Source organism: Xiphias gladius, chromosome 14, assembly GCF_016859285.1.
Source record: "Xiphias gladius isolate SHS-SW01 ecotype Sanya breed wild chromosome 14, ASM1685928v1, whole genome shotgun sequence".
Lineage (NCBI taxonomy): Eukaryota > Metazoa > Chordata > Actinopteri > Istiophoriformes > Xiphiidae > Xiphias > Xiphias gladius.
Window position 1 is genome coordinate 22,360,313 of NC_053413.1, and position 12,109 is coordinate 22,372,421.

Below are 12,109 nucleotides of genomic sequence, written 5' to 3' on the forward strand. Positions count from 1 at the left end.
TTAAAGGTCATTTACTGATGCTGGGTCCACGTATTGTATTGGCTTGAAGGTGGATCCAGGAATTATTATTATTATTATTATTCTTTTTATTTTTTTTGCATTTTAGATGGGATGCTAAATTGGTCTCCCTTGGTTACCTGTCATGTAAATTCAGCGCCTTTGTTGTGAGCCTCTCTCCAGCAGATGGGGCTGTCAGATCAGCTGTGGTCATCTCGCACTCACAAAACACCAAAGCACACACTCAGCAACCCTCCTTTTAGCAAATGCACTGTCTTTATTGAATGTTAAATACCAGACTCAAACAAGCACTTGTACGATGAGCTTGGAAAGATACAAATGCGATATTCTTTAATACTCTGCTTTTTATTCAATTGGCAAAAGGCAGTTAAGCTTGATTTGTAATTCTTGCATGCTTGTTACAACGTAAAGCATGTAGCTGTGGCTGAGAGCAGCAGCACGCGCAGACATTTTCACTTTCTAGCATGGCGGGAAGCCTCTCTGAGCTCCTTCGGGGGAGCGGTGGAGAGATTTCACTTTCAACTAGAACCGTTCTCTCAGTCACAGCCGGGGACGCCATCTTCTCAGTACATTTATCTGCCTCGATCCGGCAGTTGGCAGCAAATATTGAGGTCGATGTGTGAGAGAGAAGAGACAATGCAAGAAGGTGAAGCAGAACGTGACAAACAGGCGTTTCGTCAGTGTCAAAAGCGGAGAGAGGTTTCACCGATCGCTGGGAGTATTTCAAAACATCAGGTGGGACATGCATACCACTGGAGTTCAATGAGCATATGTCTGGTGCAGGCGTGTCTTCGCAGGTGGACGTCCTGGACAGCAGAGTTGAGGGGTGGGGAGCGGGTGTTGAGGAAACTAGAAATCAGAAGGCGGGACAGGACCCCACCGCCTGGCAGATCTGGGCGAACACTTCATCCGGCGACCTCTCGGCGTCAATCTGCAGACGGAGACAAACTGGCTGAGACGAAGCCCCTTCGAAAAGCCATCAGTGTCCCCACGTGCGGTTGAGGACAGCAGTCTGCTGCAAAGCAACGCCTGCGAGCTCGCAGCAGACTGACGACCTCAATACCTGTTGTGGCATTTAGGCCCACACACACACACACACACACACGCACTCTCTAACACCTGATGTGGCATTTAAATGTTCAAACAGCTCACTTTAAAGGGACAGTCACCCCCAACCAGGCAATCACCCCCAATCACGGCATCTCCTGACCCTGGTGTCATATGAAACGTCAGCAGAAGCGGCAAAGGCCCAGCGAGTTACATTCCAGCCTTTTCTACATAACTGACATTGAATGGAAAACAGTATCTGGGGTGATGGTGATTGACAATTGCATAGTTGTTTAATTTTATTTTTCTTTAGCTTAAAGGATAGGTTCATGTTTAGTTTTGTTTTTTCAAGCAAATAAAACAATGATCAGATATTAACGCCGAAACTGTTTTTTCTTGCTGTAATCATTCCTCCTGTTTATACTGGACATCAAGATCTTCCCTCCTAACATGCCAGCGTGAGAGGGGTCTTTTTTTTTTCTGTTTATTTGAAGCTAATTAGGAGCTTTGGGAGTCAGAGATAGTCAAATCAAGTGGGTTTCACCTAAAGTTACGGTACTTTTAGCATAAAATTGCCTCTTTTTGTTTTCCCGGGCGGTGTTTGTGCGCTGATACTAATGCAAAGAGAACATCTTGTGCTAAATACACAATAACTTTGGAAGACAAGCACCTGATTTGACTAACTTAGACCGCTTAAGCCTCATGTTAGTGTCAAATAAAGGTTGCAATTTATTTTTGCGCGGAGGGAGGACTATGGATTTTGTCCCCCATCATTTACACTGGAAACGCCGTAGGAAGGTTTCTCTTGGTGGCCAGTATGATCAGGAGGAACGAAACCGCTTCAGTGTTCATATACTAAAGGTTTTAAGACGGATATAAAAAAATGTGAACCTTCCCGTAACTAAATTTGTGTCAAAAGCTTAGAGGAGAAGAAAAATTGTCTAGACACGAAGGCCTAAATATCTGTGATTTTTTATTTTGTTTTGATTTGTTGTCTGCGGTATCATTTGATCGCATGCGTTATATTTCTCCAAACAGCTGATGAAGCCTGATTTAAGTTCTCTGTGGCCAAACACTAGCATATGTTTCTAAGTGCATCAATATGTCCTATATTTTAATTAATAATCTGGTCATGCACATACACTCAAATAGCAAAGTTCTGCCAGAATGTTGTACAAAAATCTGGGAAGTAATGAGGTAAAAAAAATGGGGGATTTTAGGATCCAGAGTGCAACTGCTTTGCTACATAAAACCTGAGGAACTTTTAGACTTTTAAAAAAATATTCCTGTAGACAATTTTCCCTCTTAGCATAATTACTTTAAAAGAAGGCTGGACTCTGGGTTTGAGGGGCTTATAAATGAAAATACATTTTCGCTAAGATGAAGTGGATTTAAATGAGATAATACGCATTTGAGGGGTGAACCGTTCCTCTGAGAGCAGTAGGCCGCAGTGGGAACTGAACCCCTGACCCTGGCAGAGTTAGCTGTGTCTAGCGGGCACAACAGGGCACAACACAATTTCTTTTTCTAATCTTACCGTGTGCAGGAGCCTCTTGCGTTGGTAGTGGGCTGCCACCGCCTGGCTGTTGCTGCAGAAGCTCTCAGCCCTCCGGTGCGCGGCGCTGTCTACGTCTGCGCCAGGATGGAAGCCGAGGCTGGATCTGCCACGGCACTGCAGACGACCGGAGATGGCATCAGGTGAGCAGCTCAGCAGAAGAACCGCACTGGGTTCACCCATCTGACCCACGAGGCACAGGAAAAAGGAAAGTCGGTTAAAGGGCGGTTATAGCAGTCAGCATCAGGCTACATCTTCCCTTGTGCTTGACGCTGTATGTCACCATCCTGTTGTCCCATCAGTGTCAGTGTATGTGTAAACTCTGCATCAAGAAATGACATTTTTCTTTACTGCCAAACAAGCCGTCGTCATTCTGAACACATCATTTCTGTTTGTCATGTCTCCCCATTTTCCACCATTCTTTCCACACTTCTTTTCAATCTCCTGTATTAACCCTAGGTGTCATTTTTTACACTGATGTCAGTGCCGCATGTCAAACGCGTTTCAGAACCGAACGAGCTGAGCGTTTCTTCTCCTTCGCGTTTGCACCCATCTGAGTGTTGCGGGCACGTGACCTAAACTTGTGCCCGCTGGTGGACAACTTTTTCTTCTTTTATTCGTGTTCCTGACCGAGCGTCTGCTGTCTGTCCCGCCAGTCCGGTGCTCTGACCTTGGCCTCGTACTCCTCCGCCTGTCTCAGGTCTCTGGGGAAGCTGCTGATCACGAGACCTTTTCCCTGCCGCACTGACGACGCCACCGCATCACACAGCAGCTCCAGCAGTGCGTCCTGGAGATCGAATGCACACACACAGCACAAGCATGAATTATCATTCATATCTAATAAAGCAGGGATATGCATGTGTTTACATACAACATTTGCGCAGGGCTGTACGTAAACATACAACTGGCTGGATTACTGACTGAGCAAAGCAGGCAGCTGCTGCGGGCTCCTCCAAAAGCTCAAGGTTCACTGTGTGTCAATTAACAGCAAATTTGTTTGGCAATGTGCTCGACTAAAGCACGATATATACTGAAATATGGGCATTAAAAATAATTCTTGGAATTATTTACTATCCATTAAGGGCCTTGCCTTGTGTCAAAGTGTAGTTTTAAGATCTTTAATATGTTTAATGTTGTGCCTACATGGTGCCTGATCCTGGCAGCTGATCCTAACGTTATTAACAGATATTTCCATTATTGCTTAATCTGTTGATTAATTGTGCAAAAAAAAGCCCATTACATGGTCTCAGAGTCCAAAGTGTTGTTCTTCACATTGCTCTTTTTGTACAGCCAACATAAAATTGTTGGTGATTCATTTTCTGTTTATGGACAAATGGATTAATTCACTAGATTCACTACTTCAGACCAACACAAACTAGTTAACTCACAGTGTCAGTGTCAGCACAAGTTAGTGTCTGGGGCTTTAGAGAAAATATTATGAAGTTTCTACATGTATACTAAATGACAGGTCCTTGAAGGCAACAGGGTACATACACAATGGGTAGGGGGAATGGAGGGTTTCCTCAGCGGCCTCTCAGCTCATATGTTTCCTAAGGAGCCCCTTGCGGGTTAATCAGGCATGTGTATCGGTATGCATTAATATGTGCTTCTTTACTGTATATAAATAACCTACATACAGTACGTCCTGGTGTATGCACCGGCAGGTAGATATGCATTTACTGTACGTACTGTATGCAAGGTTTTTGACTGCAAGGCTGCTAGTTTGGAGTCAGGCCTGATTTAGAAAAAAGAGAGGGGTTTCAATGAAAAATATGCACTGTAGAGCTGCTCATTGGTCGGCAACCGAAGACCGCAGTTGCCCTGGACAGATACCAGCGTCAAGGGTTGTTTACAAAATAAGAGAAAGGCCTTACAATGGGATATAATCCGAAAGCATTGACAAGCTACAGCCTCGAAAACGACGGTCATGGACGGACTACTGAAGGCGCACAGGTCCAGGTGCCCACATTATGACAGAGGTGTTCGTATGTCGTTCAAAATTAAAGCACCAGTACCAAACTGTAGGTAAAGACTGCAACCGTTAGGTTTAGCTTAAGAGCCTGGAGCTAGTGTTGTTTTTGTAAGCAGTTTAAAAATACAAAAAAAAAAAAAAAATCGGCTAATTGAATAATCTGCTAATCATTTCAGCTCTACAGCCCTGGTCGGTTCCTGGGTGCCCCGGGGAAAATAATAAAACTGCCATGTACAGTGGGGGGTCAAAAGGGGCCCGACAGCAAATTTTTGTCCCAGGCCCTGCCTTAGGAGGTTAATCCGGCCATGAGCATAGCGGGCTAGTTAAAAAACGGAAAAAACCGCCACACCCATGTGACACATTCTACTCACTGGAACACAAATCAAGCGCACCCTCTGCAATGAGCCGGCCTATTTAAAGCCCTGAGGCTCCACCTGCTCTCTGGCTCTGTCTTCCTGCTGCTGTGATCTGCCGAAAGTCGCATCAAGTCGATTCGGGGGGGGGACCTTGTGGACTTTGTGTTGCTTTTTGTGGCTGCCGTCACTGGAGCCTCATTTGTTGGTTGTTCGTCATATTAGCTTCAACCACTTCAACCTGGAGGTTATGTTAGCTTGGAGCTATGGAAACGCGTCCGAAAGGCTTTGCCCTGAAATTCTGGCATTGCTGATTCACCTCACCAAACTCTGGTAAGTGCTTGTTGTGTTCTGTCCGCCCTGTTCAGTCGGTGTTTGTGTGGATTATTTCTCTCCAAATTGGGCATGTGGTTTTTTCCGAGCTAATTATGCTAACTTTGGTCTTTTGCTGATGCACTTGCTGAATTTACTTATCTGGTGGTTTGGCATGAGTATTATGATGCTACTGATTTTTTATTTTTTTTTGAGAGCATTATGGCCCGACTTGCTTTGTTGCATATCGCAGTTTCTGAGTTGTTGCTGTTGTATCGGAGCGCTTTCATATCGGCCCAGTGTAGACTTTGTTTTTTTTGTTTTGTTTTTTTTGGGCAGAGTAATATTGTATATTGGCTTCATGGGGAGATAAAGATGAGTGATTTGTGTATAATTATTTCCCTGTGTTACTGTTTTCATTAGAAAACCAAGGCTTTTGTTGCATTCACAGTAGACACATTCAGATTTTCTCCATTTACTTTGTATTCAGGATGCACTTGAGAACCAATTTTAAATCCCAGCAACTGTTGGTTTATTCAAAAGCTCTCTATAGTAGGCTATTATCCATATCATAATTATATGTAAACTGCTGCTCCAGTTCTGCTGTTTATGCTGCCGCTGCACTCAGCTGCTCTCGTCTCTAATGGACGTTTATCTGCCGCTTATCAACAATAAATAACTTTTCGTAAACAGAGTGTCCTGGATTGTAATTTGCTGAGGTTAAGAATAACTTGCCGCATAGCTGACGTGTCTGGCTGCCGCACATCGGGTGGATTGCTGGGTTTCCATCCCGTCAATTCACCAGATAATGCACAGTTTATTAGGTCCACCTAGCTAAAACTAATGCAGTCCAAGACACGGGCCCTGTGATAAAGCCTCATAAAGGTTGCAGCTGTTTGTAATAATTTTGTCCACCCCATTTACACCAGTGAGGTTAGACTACACGCTAGAAACACCCCTCGGTATAATGTCCAACAGCAGCACAAACCACAGCCTCCAACATGTTGCAGGGCTGTTGTATTAGGCTGCACCGGTTGAATACCTAATGCACCTGAGCGTACATTCCCTGAAATGTCTCTAATAAGACATACAAGCTGTGCCGACCTTGACGTGTGCAAATTTATTCACGTAATAATTAAAATCTTGTGGCTTAGCTGCACTGTTATCACTTTTAAATACCATTCAAATGGCAGTGCAGTGTTTGTGGGATCCATTTTGTCTATTCGATAGTTATCATTTGAGATGGATGGGAAATATGGAGAGAGAAGGTTTTTTTGTTTGTTTTTTGTTTTTTTTCCTTTTTAGACAATGCCAAAAATTGAAAGTGAAGGTTCTGAAGTTGCTACTCAACTTCATGCTGATGCTCTTGTAGGTGTAGTTTTAAAAATTGGTCTGACTTTTTTTTTTTTCTTCCCTTTTTTTTAACATTCGACTCTATCCCAAATTACCCAGAACTATTGATTTCAGGTTCAAAACTTATCGCTCAGATACCGTACTGTCCCCGAAAGTCAACTGCTAGAAACATGACCTCCGCTGGTGTTTTTGACTTGAACACAAGAGCAGAAGTTAAGAGTCATTTACTGACTTTGTTGAGTATTTGTTTGTTGTGGTGACACCAGCATTGGAGAGAAGAACTCGCAGGAAGGAAGAAGACCAGTAGTGACATTAACCACGACCTGACCTTGCCCGAAGCCACATATGCTCTTAACTGAGTGTTCGCGATCGACTCCAGAACCTGGGCTGAAACCCTGAGCTGCCGAAGAAGGATCAAAACCTGTGCAGCTCGCACACCCACGGGGAAACAAGCACTCCACTACTTTTTGGTAGTTTAACACATTAAATATTAAGGATTTTTGCTCTCAGCTCAAAACATGTGCGGCTGAGGGCACGTTTTTCCCGCCGTGAAGCGCGACTCCACCTCTGCATGGCGAGACAAAGACCGCACACGTACTAAAGTCTCACTGCTTGGAGACATGCGCTCTCAATACATGCGGAAAGGAGCCGACGGTCTGCAGAGGGATTACAGCTGACAGAGAATATCACACCGCCAGGCAGCACAGCCCGGTAACATTTTACCGAGTCCAACTTTCACCGCGTTGATTTTTTTTCCAGCTTTGCGCTCACCAGTGGGCCACGTATGAAAGCATTTTGCCTCACTTTGAGATTAAAAACCCTTAACTCTGGTGTGGGTGGAATCTGTTTCATTACAGTAGCTTTTGTGATGTGTTCTGCTGTAGACCTGGTGAGGTGCACTTAAGTAATCCCTGTGTGGGATTATTCATCGTGCTCCAAATCACTTACTCTCTCTCTCTCTCTCTCTCTCTCTCCCCGTAACTATCTCACTTTCACGCATAAAAATAGGCGGTTGGCAATGACTGTCTTGGCGAACGGATGATGAACTTTAATGTGCTGTAAGAAGCTTAGACAGCTGAGCCCTGCTTTAAAGCCACTGGCTTTCTCCACTGAGATGACAGAAAGTTAAAGTAAATCTCTGCGTGGGTGTCTTTTTATGTGTCTTGCATCTTGAAAGGACGAAAAGCCTGAAAGGCTCCACTTTTCTAGAGTTTGTGTTTTTGTATTGTTGTATCTGTTGTTTAGTGTTTCTCACAAAACCTTATGTCTGAAATGTGAAATTTTTAGTAGCAGAAAAGACAAAAAATACCTGTGTTTTTGTTTTTTTTGTTTTTTTTAAAGAGTTACTGTCTCAGAGATTTGTGCTGCCATCCCAATACAGTAGAGGTAAATGAAATCTAGTTTGTGGGGCTCGAAAGATTGAAAAAATACATTTACAAAAATCACAATTGACATTTCTTTGCAGAAACAAGTCTCCCCATTTTTCGGATAATCCACAGTCGTCACTGTGAACAGCTTTCAAACCGGAGGAGACTTCAGTCCGTCTCCTAGACTGAAAGGTGGGGATGTGCGGATGATACCGAAGCGCCGAAGCTTGTATCACTCTAGTGGAGCGCACTGTTTCAACACATTGTGTCGGAGCCGCTTGTGTCAAAGGAAGAGCACCACGTGAACGATGACGTCCGAGGCTTCAAATGTCACTGGTGCTTCAGGAACGGCTTCATTAGGTTTGCCAGTTTGGGTCGTTTTTCAGCTAAACCCTGCGACCTAATGTGGCGCACATTAGCGAGACGAGACGAGAGGAGAATAACTGACTTAACTATGGCGATGTGCACTAGAAAGACATCATCATAAGTACGAGAACATTTTCACCCGATACCAAGTAACGGGTGTAACAAAAGTAATCACCTAATTGAATGAATGTCATTCTCCAGTCAGATCACACTGTAACTCGTATGAAGTGTTACACAGATATCGACCTAAACACATGAACCCGCAGTGACACTGGGCCTAAACTACACCAAAGAGGTACGTTAATATTTTCTGTCAACAAAAATATTTGATGTCTAAGGTTTTTAGACAACACATTTGCTCAGATTTAATAATGGCATGCAGGCTTCTTGGACTATTGTTGCGCACATATGAGGCTGAAGCATTGAAATAGTGAGCTGTTGTAGTGCTTCGACATCAGTTCTTGAAGGGCCGCTTCAAGGGTTTGCTTTTGCAAACCACACAAGTCGCTGTACTTGCTTGGTTTTAAGTCACAAAGCTTTTTTTTTTAATTTTTGGTAGAAATAGAAAGAAAGCGCCAAAGCTTCATAAGGCTTCATCCCCCATCCCTACTGAAAGGTCAAGTTATTTACACTGTGCCACCATTCACTGCACCAAAAAACGAAAGGAAAAACTCAACTGAAATGGCTTGAAACCTCTACTCGTATTAACTAGACATGATCATGTGCACACGGCTACGCAGGCACCCTTTCCCGGCCAACAAAGCACAGCTCTCTCAGACAGGCCCTTCAGTCTACTCAAGAATCAGCCTGAGCGGAAACACATTACACTGAAGGGGCGTCTCTGTGCCTCTTTCAAGTGCAACATGTAAATGACAATGCGACTCTGCAAACAGGGCTTTAAATATACTCCACCATATACCAAGAAAACTAGTCAATAGCAATCCTAATCAGCATAACACATTAAACCAAATGCGAGGCCGCCCCATACTTGGTATTAGAAGCATAAAGGCAGGAAAGGTTCATGGTGGGTATGGTAGGTTAAAACAGAGAAACATTTAACTGAAAACAAACTAAAGATTAAATCAATAAACTATACTTGTCTGTGTTTTGATTTTTAACCAGAAAATGCTGATGTTAGATGGTGTCTTGGCTAAAGTAACAACTGAAGCTTGGTAAGAAATACGTAAAGGTGCAAGTGGGACAAATGGTGTGGTCGCACCCACTTTGTCACGAGCCTACTTAAAACTGCAATGTCTGATTTTTATTTGGCCATTTGGGGGCAGTGGGGGAAAAAAAAATCCATAACCACAACACAAACAAATCATCACCTCTTCAGTTTATATGATGAACTTTTTAGCAAACATTTGCTTATATACAAATTCAGCAGTTACGGAGCCGTGTTTCTTTCCACCTGATGAGTCGAGGTCCAATATTCACTCTCTTTGAGCTGTTTTTTTTTTTTGGCCTCCACCAACTCCTGAGGGAAATGTCTGTCTCCTCCGCTGCCGCTAAATGCTGTTAAGTGTGTCTGTCTGCCGTTGGGTGTTCAGCGGGTAGTGTACAGTGGGCTTTTAGAGCTTCTCCGCTGAAAGCAACGCCGTGAGAGTGGTGAGCGAACCAAAACAGTGAATTTACGGAGCAGACAGCTGAACAGTGAGCTGAAACTTGCCATTAAGCTCCGTTTTTAAAAAAAACTGAGGGGAGCCATAGCTTAGGGTCATAATATTCTGTAGGCTCGTCACTACGAGCGAACTGTCACATTGCTTTCACATTATCACACATGCTTAGTATTAAAATTATTAATTAAAGCTGCTTTTAAGAGTTTTCAGCCTAAGGAGAAACAAAAAAAATGTCCTTCAGAAATTGTATCTCAAAGCAAAAATGTGCAATATTGTATTCTTTACAACATATTTAGAATAATGTCCAGGGAACAGTTACTACAATCATTTTTTTATCTTGAATTTCAGCTGAATGTTACATTAATAACACTGACTTGTTGACAGGTCCTCGCGGCTTATATTCTCAAATATTTTTTTTTTTTTTTAAATATATTTCGTCACTCCACTGTTCTGCAGTAAGTTATTCCAGTTGATGGATTTCAACTCTGGTTTCGTCTTTTCTTTCTCTCCGTGGCGACTTCCTTAACCAGGCGAGCAGACAAGCCAGCAGATGCTGCAGGTTAAAATGGAGCGAGGGAGGTCATCCACTGAACCGCTGTCATTTTGTGCTGTTCCGCAAATGTGTGCCAGCTGCATCCAAAGCAGCTGTTAGTTGTATTATTATTATTATATATTTTTTTTTTGTTTGCACTCACCATGTTTGCAAAAATACTCATGGACACCGTGTCAGAGGTTTTGCAGCTCCATTGATAGAAGTTGGTGGTGAGAGGAGCAGGGTTGCAGTTTGAAGACTGACATTCTCCTGAGATCGGCTCGAGGAAAAAGTGAGCCGAAAAAAGTAGATGAGTAACAACCACCGTCAGCGTGGCCCTGCAGATGCATTAAATCATCCCTGACTTTTATACAGCTGCGCTGCAGATCAAGGAACTGCAGTACTGACAGAACCGTGTAGGGTAGAAATCCAGCAGACGCCTCTAGTGAAGAAGCAATATACCACAAATCCTGTTGTGTCAATTCCTTTTATTGGCTCCAAAACGAAGCGGAGCTTGTAGTGGAAATGTGTTTGTTTGTTCGCAGTGGCTCGGGAGGGGCGAGAGTGTCTTGTACTTTACTGTACATGGACTGTTTCTCAAGTCCCGCAGTGAGTTTTAGACTAGAAATCTCAGCATGTCAACATATTCATTGAGTGCTGATGATTAACAACCTCATAAACCCCCCTGCAGACATACAGGACATGCTGCCCAGCACATTTTTTTTTTTTTTTTTCTTTGCTAGTGGATAATAAACATTCATAATGCACTTTTAAGCACTGCGGTATTCTTCTCATTAACTTGACATCAAGATTTGTTGGCAGTAGCTCTACAATGAGTATTTTTATTCAATTTTTTTTTTAATAAATCGAATAACTTTGTAAAATGTCAGAAAATGGTTGATTGACTGAAAATTAATCAGGAACTTTGGGAATTATCAAAATAGTTCCCAATCCCAAATTATGTGAGGATTTGATCCTTTTCTTTGTCCTACATGATAGTAAACTGATTATCTGTGGGTTTTGGACTGTTTTCTTGGATATTTGAAACAATTATTTTTCATGAATGATTCATCTGTCAGTTTTTTTCTCGATTAATCAATGAGTTTTTTCGTGTTTTCAACATGTCATAACATAGTTATAGTTCCCCACAGTCGTTTTATTTGACCAACAAACCGAAAGCCAAAGAGAGTTTGCACTGACATAAATAAGAGAAAAGCAGCAAATCATCACATTTGAGAAGCTGGAAACGGCAAAATGTTTGGCAAATTTGCTTGAAAAATGACTAAAAGAATTAATTGACTATTAAAATAGTTGCCAATTCATTTTCAGTTGATCGACTGATTGATTAATTAACAAATTGTTAAAACTCTAAAAACATGTATCAGGAAAGTAACTGGGAGATTAATCGATAATGAAAACAATATAGCCCCAAAATTGTGATTAAATGCTGATCACAATTTACCATATCTGGATAAAAATCTGCAAACTGCTCGTTCAGTCACTCCAAAACTCAAAGATACTCAATTTACAATGATTATAAAACAGAGAAAAGCAGCAAATCCTCACATTTTAGAAGCCGTCTTGGTTCCGAGGACCAAAGGTGACATCTCCAAAT

At 42.5% G+C, this 12,109-nt stretch overlaps 1 protein-coding gene across 1 annotated transcript in view; it reads right to left on the reverse strand.

The window, feature by feature from the left end:
- Positions 1-290: 290 nt before the first annotated feature.
- The window catches only part of ak5 (adenylate kinase 5), an 81,607-nt gene continuing 69,788 nt past the window's right edge, over positions 291-12,109 (reverse strand). The window contains exons 12-14 of the mRNA XM_040144708.1: positions 3,291-3,407; positions 2,603-2,803; positions 291-949 (exon numbers count right to left, since the gene is read on the reverse strand). Of these exons, the coding sequence (XP_040000642.1) occupies positions 875-949; positions 2,603-2,803; positions 3,291-3,407 (393 nt within the window). The 3' untranslated portion in view covers positions 291-874. The remainder of the gene's footprint in view (positions 950-2,602; positions 2,804-3,290; positions 3,408-12,109) is intronic.